At 38.3% G+C, this 11,666-nt stretch overlaps 1 protein-coding gene across 4 annotated transcripts in view; it reads left to right on the top strand.

Annotated features, from left to right (window-relative positions):
* Nucleotides 1-4,619: 4,619 nt before the first annotated feature.
* Nucleotides 4,620-11,666, top strand: part of atp6v1h (ATPase H+ transporting V1 subunit H) — a 30,438-nt gene continuing 23,391 nt past the window's right edge. The window contains exons 1-7 of one of the 4 annotated variants that reach the window (XM_039816452.1): nucleotides 4,620-4,710; nucleotides 5,835-5,991; nucleotides 6,970-7,069; nucleotides 7,520-7,609; nucleotides 8,535-8,648; nucleotides 9,839-9,943; nucleotides 11,486-11,545. In XM_039816452.1, the coding sequence (XP_039672386.1) occupies nucleotides 5,888-5,991; nucleotides 6,970-7,069; nucleotides 7,520-7,609; nucleotides 8,535-8,648; nucleotides 9,839-9,943; nucleotides 11,486-11,545 (573 nt within the window). In that variant the 5' untranslated portion in view covers nucleotides 4,620-4,710; nucleotides 5,835-5,887. Of the gene's footprint in view, nucleotides 4,711-5,266; nucleotides 5,381-5,834; nucleotides 5,992-6,969; nucleotides 7,070-7,519; nucleotides 7,610-8,534; nucleotides 8,649-9,838; nucleotides 9,944-11,485; nucleotides 11,546-11,666 lie in introns of those variants that run through there. The other 3 variants (XM_039816455.1, XM_039816454.1, XM_039816456.1) reach the window with 3 other exon arrangements.

The following is an 11,666-nucleotide window of genomic DNA, read 5'->3' as shown; positions in this document are numbered from 1 at the left end:
GTTGCAACAAAAAAGACCTGCCTTTCGAGTTTAAAATAACCTCTCTTCTTCCATGACAAAGTTAAAGCATGGACACAATAAATAAATTATACACCGCAGATAAGTGATGTAGCCTATTCAAATTTCTACTAAAATATAACACGTGTTGTGGCAAACAAGAAAGCACTGGTGCCTGGCGGAGGGAGTACCTGTCAACAACTTGTGAATTTCAGTATTCTCAAGTTCTTTTCAAAAGTCAAACGTTTAGCTCCGCACACATTTAGCCCAACCCCGATCTGCGTACTGCAGTCAGGACTGCAATTGGTTCATTGGCTGGCCAATTCCCATGATGCAAGGCGGTAAATAGAGTTGTGTTAAAATTTGCTGAAAAGTTTGCAGTTTGTTCGAAATACAAATGTAACTTTATGAATTCTGTTTATTAAACGTGTGTTTAGAATGTAGTGTTTTGTTGCCTGGTAATTGTCATTGTTATTGCTGGTTTACATTTGTAACAATGAGTTAAAGGGAAACTTCACCGATTAGCATTAAGCTTTGTATCAGTAGAAACCTGGTAGTATTTTTGAATGGCCGTGCTTCCCTCCCTCATGTCCCCCTGAGAGGGGAGATCTCTGTATTGTGGGTCTGGAAAAAAGCCTCAGATGACGCAAAATGACGATTTTTGCGTCATCTGAGGTTTTTCTGCCCAGAGGCAAAAGACTACAGCCTGTATTGGGAGCCACTTCCGCATAGCCCATAGGGGGTTGGACTCATTGACATATATATAAGGTTGGGCTGTCGGCTTTTTCCGGAGATTGCCTAGGAAAAAACGAGTGTCAGCCATCTTGAATCCTCGCTTAGCTTCTCAGCAGGAGCAGAAACTGTTCATCCCGACGGAAATTTTAGAACAACAATTATGTGCATTCAAACTACCACACACGTGTACCACCGGGATACATTGGAACACATCGGAGAATATGCAGGACACTTTATTACAGACGCAATACTCCACGCACTACGCAAGCTTTGCCTGCACGGAGACCAGCGGTGGTGCTCGATTCCTGTGCGGGTAAAGTGACCTACTCCGCGGAGCGTTGAACGATGTGTGCCGTGGAAAGCTAACGCTAGCCAGCCATCTGTTCACCAATCCTGCTTGCAAGTGTCCGCTCATTAAACAAACTGGACTACATCCAACTTCAACGAAACTCCCAACGTGAGTTCAGAGACTGTTGTGCTGTGTTTTTGTTGTTGTGGAAATATTGCTGTGGACAATCCAGCCTGCTGCTCTGTCACCGGGTAAGACTACTAGTGGAGGTGGGCTGTGTTACCTGTGTGTCTTGCCTGTTGCAGAAATGGGGTGATTTGTATCCAACTAACTGCTAACTGCTGGTGGAGTTTGTGACTGTAAAATGCCGACAATTCTAGCTACATCCCACGCAAATGTACGGCTGTGTTTATACTCAATGTTTATACCACAGCCCACCAAGAGCTAATGCTAGTAGCTATGTGTTAGCCTTCTTTTATTACATGGCTTGCTTGAATTCTAATGTAGAATGCGGTCTGTTATTTCTTGATAACAGACCGCTGCTAAGGATAACACACCGTTGCCATGCAAAAGCAGAGCGTTGCCATGGACGCAGTTCTGTTCACTCTGGAGGACAGCTATCAATCAATCCGCTGAAAGAAGTCCGGATAATTTAGCCTATCAGCTGTGGCAAAAAGTGGGGAAACGTGGAGCAACTTCTGTCCTCCAAGCAATGACAGCAGATCTGATGAGCGTCTATCGCTAGTATCTTTCTATACCGTCTATGATCGCTAGCTACGCAGTAACAGCCGTAGGGACAACAACGCTAATTAGTTAGCTTACATTGCAACTTGTTTAACGTTAACTTACAGGTGTGTCAACATGCAGCGGCTCTGCAAAAAGGAAACGAGATGAATGAGGACATAAACGTCCACATAAATATTCCCAAAGAAGCCATTCACCGTGTCTCACTTCACCGTCAACAGAAATGTTCAGTTTAATGTAAATTAGATCAGCCGATAGCCCGCTAGCTCACTACAAGGCTTCAGCTAATGTGTCAATTCCTGCAGTGATTAAAACAGCAGCTGGGTCATTTGTCCACCACGGCACCCCATAAAATATACGGCTACTGCCACAGCCCCAAGGATGTGTGTTGAGTAGCTATAGAACGGAAAGGATTGCATTACAGAGTTTTTACGTTGCTATGGACGCAGGATTCCAACCGTAGAGACGGAACGGACTATTTTCTCTAGTGGAAGCAATACAATCGTATTTAAATCAATAAACTCCCATTTAAATCTATATTTTGTCAAGTTATTAGTCAAATTATTGATTTATTTGGTAAGTAGCCATGTAGGCTTCAGGCTGATTCAAGACCCCTCCGCTTCGCGTCGGGGTCCTGATCACCCTGTCGGGGTTGTATTCGCTATAACACCTGCCTCGCTCTACATTATCCCTTACTTATTACATGGCTTGGTTGAATTCTAATGTAGAATGCGGTCTGTTATTTCTTGATAACAGATCGTTGCTAAGGATAACACACCGTTGCCATGCATAGAAGAGCGTTGCCATGGACACAGTTCTGTTCACTCTGGAGCTATCAATCAATCCGCTGAAAGAAGTCCGGATAATGTATCAGCTGTGGCCAAAAAAAAGCATGTTTTAAATGTGTAACACCACTTGAGCCACGGTGAAACGTTTTTTCGTGTATATGGTTGAAATGACAATAAAATACACTTGTTGAGTTGATCTTCTCACTGTCTGTCTGTAAAGGATAGGCGTGGTTGGGAGTGGCCTCATACAGCACCAAAGCAAGTGCATTCTGGGATTTGGTGTCTTTCATCCATATGAGCCATAAACACATTTTCTGGCTTATCTCGGCCTAGAAGACACCAATTTCAATTTTCTTTTCACATTTCTACTACATTAGTGACCCAATTTAAAGATATATTCAGCTTTCCAGCGGTGAAATTTCCCTTTAAGTGACTGTTACGTTTGATAAGAAGAGCTGGAGTATTACGGTGTTAGATGTTGAGCAGTAATAGGCTTTCTTCAGCCATTAATCTGCGGTGTGTCACTTCACTACTGGCCACTTTATGCCAAGTGACGCAAGATCAGCAGAGAGGCCCCTATTTCGCATGGGCCCAGGGGCAGCCCCACCCAAGCATCCACGCTATGTCCGCTATAAATGTGGTTATGTTGTTTTAACTTGAAACTGTGAGTTGAAATAAAGCAGAAAAGTATGTCTGTTATACTAGGCAAGGAAGGTTTCTTGCATTATTAAAGAAAATAAATTATTTGTTTTAACTTAAAGTATGAAGTTAAACCAAGTAATACAAAGTTAAATCAACTAAAAGAACAACTTTAACAAAACTAGAACACTGTAATTACATCAACCTCATTAACTTTAATTTCTAAGTTGAAACAAAGGCAGTCTTCAAGTTGAGTGAACTTCGATTTTCAAGGCAGCAGGGGAACTTGCATTTCCAAGTTAAACTAACATGAAATTTATTACAGTGTACCGGAACGTGTTCTAATTTTACCAGAATAACGTATTCTAATTTAAACAGTCCTTTTCATAATACCAAACACTGCTGTGCTATTGTTGTGTTTTTATTTATACTTATGTTATTTAGGACTTATTATTCATTTATTCATATTATATATCTTGTGTTTCTATCTTTAAAAAGAAAGTTTTTCTTCTTTCTCTTTGGCAAGTGCTGCATAAGTAAAGTTTCTCAAAAGTTGCTGTAGCCTTTAGTGTACTGCAGGAAATTAACTGCATTTTTAAGCCTAGGAAATGCAATTGAATTGGCTTAGTGACATCAAAGAATAGCATTGTATTTCGGGGCGACCTCTAGCTCACCCAGAAAGAGCGTGCGCCCCATGTAGGCTGTGTCCTTTGCAGCAGCCCGGGTTTGAGTACGACCTGTGGCCCTTTCCTGCGTGTCATCCCCCATCTCTCTCCCACCTTTCCTGTCTATCCACTATCACTATCTAATAAAGGGAAAAAATGCCCCCCCCCCAAAAAAAGCATTGTATTTCCACCATGTTTACATAGCATATATTGATTCTAGGAGGGAAAAAAATTATAATGTAAGATTCCTAAATGTAATGATATGCCCGCTTATGGCCAATGTTGCAGCACTGTTAGTAAGACAGTTTAGAAAATAACACACTCATACAGTACATCTCTCTTCTCTTACAGGCAGTAGTGAAAAGTAACATTTACTCAAGTAACGTTACTGTACAATTATGAGGTACTTGCACTTTACTTAAGTATTTCCATTACTTTTTACATGTCCATTTCTTGAGACTTTACTTGAGTATTTCCATTTTCTGCTACTTCATACTTCTTCTCCACTTAAATTCAGAGGCAAACAACTGTACTTTTTATTTGACATGAGTTGCTTTGCAGATTCAGATTTATAACACAGGATAAAATCAAGTAATACATTATGATTATGTATCATTATAGGTAAAGATAAGATACGTATTACGTATACCTTTACCAGCTGCAGCATTAAAGTGTTGTTTGCACATTAATACATCAATACTGTGGCAATGATACTTGTTGGTTTCTATTCAAAAGTAAAAACATCTCAGTCTTCTCCTGCAGGGTCAACTGCGTCATGTGACTGTCATATGATAGATCGTGACGCCGTGTTGTAGTCAGTCAGCTGTGTTAGCTAGCACAGGACAGTAACCGGGTGAGTAACTCAACCGAGATTTTTCTCCATTATTCGTTATCAGATAGGTTTAAATTCCCCAATTATATGACTTGTCGGATTCTGTGATTGTAAATGTTATTACCTGTGTAACGGTGAAAGAATGGATGCGAAGCAATGTTAGCACAGCTAGCTTAGGTTAGCATCCCCAGCTTATTTTGCTAGTTTACGTTGTTCCTGTGTCGCTGCTAACGTCATAATTTGACAATTTTAAACGTATGCGTTATGTTTGTTATATAGCTTTAATATCGTGTAATGTCAAATAATATGCACTGCGTTGATTTATCTCGGATAGACCCGTGACATTCATCATGGGTTAAGCTAGTTATCTAGAATGACCTGCTGCTAGCGAATTTGCGTTTCCTAGGATGGCGAAGGAATAGCCCTCCCTACTCTGCCTCTGATTGGCTTATCTTGGTATTCTTACCCTAACCTTAACCAATCTCACGTTTCATGCCTAAACCTAACTAATCCAACCAACGAGTACTAGCCAATCAGAGGCAGAGTAGGGGCGGGTCACGCCTTCAGGATCCTAGAAAACGCAAATTTGCCTGCTGCTAAACTAACTGCTCTCATTAGTTCAGCTGCTGGGCTTTTTGTTAGATAGCTTGTTAACTAACGTCAGAATTAGTAGTAGTACATGAAATGTAATGTAAGTAGTTCTGACACACTTTGAAATATTCACGGTATACATGGCAAATTATGTAGCTCAAAGCTACCTGTAGGCTATAATGTTAATATCTTTTAGCTCTGTAACAGCTAGCTAGCTAACTAAACTAGGTAGCTAACTGTTAAATGCCATCTTTAATTGATTATCAGCATCAGGTGTTGTATTGTTGGCTATATGCACTATTGTGCTATATGCACTATTGTGCATATAGCCCAAATGATGAGGGTCTTATTTGAGACCGGTTAGGGTAGCACAGGTGGTTTAGCAGGTTCATAATTAATTAAGGACATTGTATGGGGAATTTGTGACACTAAACTGCATGTATACCTGCACTATTTACATTTTGTAGCTTGTACACACAAATAGGCCCAAACCTGTAACACTACCTCTGATGTTGAGTCACTCTGCTGATGTTCATTCTGATGTTTCTATCCAGGTGGAGCAGGATTTTTATTCATACATATACTGTGGTGGATATATTATCACAGGATGGATATCCGCGGGGCAGTGGACGCTGCAGTCCCCACCAACATCATTGCTGCAAAGGCAGCTGAGGTGCGGGCCAATCTGGTCAACTGGCAGTCCTACCTGCAGTAAGCACACATTACAACAGTACATCATGTTAATATACTAATTATTAAGTACACCTGTACTAATGCAGTTCAAAACAAGAGCTCTGCCATTAATTCTACTTCAGCAAAGTTTTTGTTTGCTGTCCAAAACGTTTTTATTCTACTTTATGTTAACTACTTGAATAATTAATAGTAAGATGTTTTATTGTGTCCACCTCATTTACATACATTTCTCTTCTGCTTCAGAAAGTTTACTTTTAATGAAATTAACAGATTTCAACGCTCTACTTGGCATAAAGTAGAAAATAAGGTGCATATTTTGTGGAATAATTTGCATATTTAGTTGTGATATTGTTAATATAAAATATAATATATTAATATAAGTCAACATGTCAAACTGTCCTTAGACAAGTTAAGCTCTCATTACATCAATCTTCTGAATCCATCAGTGTAATAATTGCAGACTGAGTTCAGTCAGTCTAAAAGTAGCTCTAGTTCCTGTGTTGTGATTCATTGTCTTGGGTGCTACTTCCTCTTTGAGCCTGCTTTTTTACAATACAGCAGATCTGACCTGTGACTCACATTATCATTTCCAAAAGGATCATCTGATGACTTGATTCCTTGTTTCATTTAGTGTGGATATGCTATAAGCATGTTTGACTATAACTAGCTACCTCCATGGATCATCCATAGTGTGTTTTGCCTTAACTAGAACATATGGTATTTCCAGGTTAATTAACATTATTGTGCAAGCTGCTCTTGCAATTAGAAGCAGCACGCTCATGACCAGGTAAAGCCCAATCCTTCAGTGTTGTATGTCTCGCTCCGATGGTAAAGGACATGTTTTGAATGCCTCATGATTAAGCATTAGAAACAATCACTTTGTATTAGCACACCCACTGTTGGCCTTGCTGTTGTTGGTCAAAAATGTATACAGTTAATTGCATACTGTAGTTGCATTATGCTAAAATGGCAGTGTCTTGATGAATTCTCTTGTAGGAGTCAGATGATCTCCGTAGAGGACTGTGAATTCATCAAGAAATTTGAGGTGGCCAACTCTGAGGAGAAACAGGTCATTCTGACCAATGAAGGACATCAGGTATTGAGTACTCATCCAACACATGTTAGCAGTTCTCCTTTATATTTCTTTGGGCATTGTGCTGATGTACAATTTACCATATAAGCATTGAGATAAATGAAAATCTGTTCAATCAATCTGTTCTGTCAACGTTTTACAATTCTACCTCAAAAGACTTTAAACTACCTGCAGTGTCTTGGCTTTTCAAACACATATAACATAGACTTCCTTATTTTCTAACTGTACCCAGTACTAACATGCCTACCCCAATGTAGCCTCTTGCATTGTTTTGCTGTAGTGCTATTGTGGATCTTAAAGGACCCTTATGCTGTAACATAAGTAGTTTGCTGACCTGAGTTAGTCTTTTGTGTCAGGCAGAATAAAAGCAAAGGCAGTTTGTTCAAATAGTGAATTGGTACATGGGTGCTGTGTCTTTCTGACATTATATGTGTCTATTTTGTTTTTGCTCAGTGTGCAAAGACCTTTCTGAACCTGATGGCACACATCTCCAAGGAGCAGACAGTCCAGTACATCCTGACTCTGATTGATGACACTCTGCAGGTATACAAACATACCAACGACTGTGGACAAATAGGACATGCATGTGCATATATGTATATGAGGATCGCATCATATTACCCCCACCAACCAAGAGGTTTGCTTTAGGCTTTGTGTGCATTTAAAGACTTCTTTGTTATTTTAAATAAATTAAATGAGGAAATAGGACATTATTGATAACTAGCAGTGGCAACAGAATATTTCCCCGTGATGGCCGCGGGAGATTGTTGTTTTCATGATCCTGTATAAAATGATCTAAAATAAAAACCATAACCGCTAGAGAATGATTCTTTTGGCAGAAGAAAGCTAAGGCTTCTGTCTTTAGCTTCATTACGTTGTTAGGTTACAGAAACAAAAACATGTACTTAGTTCAAATAACTAATGGAGTATTAAGAAATATTTTGTTCATGTTTCTACATTTAGAAATCTTTTGGATTAATTAATGTTTTGTGTGTTTATTTAGTATAATTTGATAAAAAAAAAAAACATGTCCAACTTTTGTATTTCTTTTATTTATGACACAATATCAATACTTTAATTGATTATTATGGTTTATTGACTTGCATAAACTTTTATCTTAGGTTGTACTGTTTTTAGGGATATGAGCATTTGAAGATACGCCAAGAAATGACATCACAATAAGCAAAAATACCAATGTAGGCACTGGTCGACAATTTCTATTTCAGAGTTCAAAGGGTTAAACAATTAACAGTAGTTACAGTTTAAAAAAAATATATAGTAAAGAATTGAATTGGTGAATATGCAGTTAAAACCAAAGTAATCTGTTATACAGAGTTGGACTTCCCTTCTTCCTCCCTTCTAAAGCATGTGTTTAATTACTACAGTTAGTTTTACTTTAATTTTGTGCAGAAAATAAGTCTTTACAATCCAGGAGCTTATCTACAACCTTAATTCATGTGTGACTCAGGAGAACCATCAGCGGGTCAACATCTTCTTTGACTATGCCAAAAAGACAAAGAACACCGCCTGGTCCTACTTCCTTCCCATGCTGAACCGTCAGGACCTTTTTACTGTCCACATGGTGAGTTAAGAGTTGTTGATACTAAGTGGTTGTCAGTCATATCACAATTCAAGCTGCAACATTAGACTAGTTGGCCATCATGAGGAACAATGTCGGTGAACTAGGTGGGGAAACTCTAGTCCATGCTTAAAACCTAAGCACGTAGTATTTTTAGTTGCTGACATGCAAAATCTATCAAACATCATAGGTTATTAAATAGAATATCAGAGATTATATTCCACAGTTAAGATGGTAGATTCCATTACATGTTTCACAGACATTAAGTTTTCACAGAATTGACTCTGCTTCTAATCATAGGAAGGCATCAATAATTCCTCAGAAAGCAACCTTCTCCTTTTCCCACGAAAACAGGCAATTAATGTAATGATTTCTACCTGCCACCCTTTTCAAAGACAAAGGATGACCACCCAACGACAAACTATGAAAGGGCACACACAGCTTAATTATAAATACCAGCCAGATGGCATCCAGCAGGTGGGCGTCATGTGACCCAAAGTCTGCAACACAGCACTTGAACTCAATTCAGCTATCATGCTGACTCTGACTCTCGCTTTTAAAATGGAGCCTCGCTATTTCTACATATCAATTCATAGCAAAGGAGGAAATTGGAAAACAGAATATGTTACTGTCTCATCGCAGGGCTCAGGAAGCACTTTACAAGCCAAAATTGTGTATGAGGTAGTTGATGTGGCTTCAGCCATTTTCACACTTGGATCATGTTTTGTGTTCAGTCAGTATTTTGGTGCGGTTTCAAGACAAGGTATTTTAAATTGAAGTGTGTCTAGATGTGTCTAGCCTTCATCCTTTCTCTCCCTTTTTTTATTTCATTCTCTCCCTGGAATTTAAATTAATGAAGCTCTAATGCACCGTAGAAGATCTGATCAAAAAAAGTTGTAGCTTTTTTTAATAGCTCCTCCTTACCTTAGGACTAAAACAAAGCAACAAAATTAATCTGTTTCATCAATGTTTGTGAAAATACGCATTTATTGCTTGTATATTTTACATCAAAAAGGAAAATTTCTCATAGAAATGCTACATGATTGCCATTGCTGCCATTTTAGTAATAAGTAACAAATGCTATACCGTGGTCTCTCAGTGCAATTTATGATGGCCTTCCTGTAAATGTATACTGTTGAAAGACTGTTCTTGCACAACAATATGAATTTAAAATATCCTCCTTCCTTTATTAGGCGGCGAGGATCATCGCTAAGCTGGCTGCCTGGGGCCGTGATCTGATGGAGGGAAGTGATCTGAACTACTACTTCAACTGGATCAAAAGCCAACTCAGTTCACAGGTATTTAAATCTGAATGTTGTTGCTAAAATAGTCTGTGTATCTAAATATCTGGATTACTGAGGTGGTTTTGGCTTTTGTCATTGATTTTAAGAACTACAAAAAAAAACTAACCTGTTATATATTTTGTCATTTTACAGTAACCTTTTTTACTGTAAAATTGTGTGATCTGTCTGTTTTATGTGACTAACAACATACTACTACAGTACAGTGCAGTAAATAGTAGCCGTATAAGGTGATGGGAAACATGTTGCCTGATAGTAGCAGTTTAAGAAAGGTGATAGCAGGTGTCACCAGAATCAGTGAATTTATTCTTGTTAAGTAAGTAAGTAAGTGGAGTATATGCTCATTTGAAAATTAAAAGTTAAGTATGATGGTTGTGTTGTTTGAAAGGTCCAATTCATTGGGATTTATCTTCTTGGCAGCATGAATGTGCAAATCAAATGTCTGTGTCTGTGCACAGACTGATTTAAGTTTTAAAATAAATGAACTAATCAGATTTATCATGTCATGGATTATTAATTTCTTAGATATTAGGACATCAATCTCCAAGATACATTGGCTTTGTCTTTGTCATGTGGAGTATAATTATTTAACCCTTGTGTTGTCTTCCTGTCGACCATGCAACTTTTTGATTTTCTGGGTCTAAATTTAAAATAGCTTTTTTTTTGTCACTTTTGTTGTTGTTTCCCAAATTTTCAAAGCTTTTTCCAACATTTTTGTCACAATTTTTTCAACATTCTTTTATCATTTTTATTTTTTCTTCAAATGCTAGAAAATTGAATAAAACACCCAAATTCATTGAAAGTAGTGAACTGATCATTTATCTTACTTGTTAAGAGCATTGCATGGAACCATCCACGTTGATTTGTTTTTTTTGACAATTTGGTTGAAAAGTTTTTGAAAATGGGTCAAATTAGCCCGAGGACAACAGGAGGGTTGAACAGCAAAAGTAATTTCTACTTTCTATCTCTATTCATTTCCCTTTAATTCAATTCTGTTGTTTCAGGTCAAGGTGAAAACCTTGCCTGAATGATTGAAATGTACTGAAATGCATTTATTCATATTGGCTTTTGCCTGTCAGACCTTGAGTCTGATGAATGCTGTGATGTAGGTGCTAGCTTTGCCTTGGCAGATGAATGCACCAAAGAATGGGCTGATAACACACCTGAATATTAATTCCCAGTTTCTTTTGTGCTTGTACATTGCACCCTGGTATTTCTAAAATATACGGAGGTGTTCATCAATTCAGATATAGGGAGCTTTTCCAAAAGCATAATTTTATCAATTTCTCTTTTTATTAAACATTCTGTGTCTTTGCAAAATATGTTCTTAAACTATAACTGCTTCTTGAAATTGCATTTTATTATTAATTTCTCTTCTCAACAGCCAATCAACAAATCAGTCAGCATCCGATGTCACTGAATTGCATTTGGGGTCAAGCTTACAGCACATACAGTGTAGTCCAACAGGACTGTAACTTCGCTCAAAGCTATGGATTTTGAAAAATTGTACACCTGTTTGTTTTGTTTATCTCTCATTAGAACCTACATGGTACAGGTCCAGAAACAGGCTCAGGAGCAGGAACTATTTCCCCCAGTGAAGTGAGTATCAGAGAGGTGCATCTTCAGTCAATCTGGCGCTTCAAAAAAAAAAAAAAAAACGACAATGGCAGGGTTTGTGCAAGCTGGCATCTGCCAGGTGTCACTGGACTTTCACATCTTT

Source organism: Perca fluviatilis, chromosome 11 (genome assembly GCF_010015445.1).
Source record: "Perca fluviatilis chromosome 11, GENO_Pfluv_1.0, whole genome shotgun sequence".
NCBI lineage: Eukaryota > Metazoa > Chordata > Actinopteri > Perciformes > Percidae > Perca > Perca fluviatilis.
Note: the sequence above shows the minus strand (reverse complement) of the source record. Positions and strands in the feature narration are given on the sequence as shown.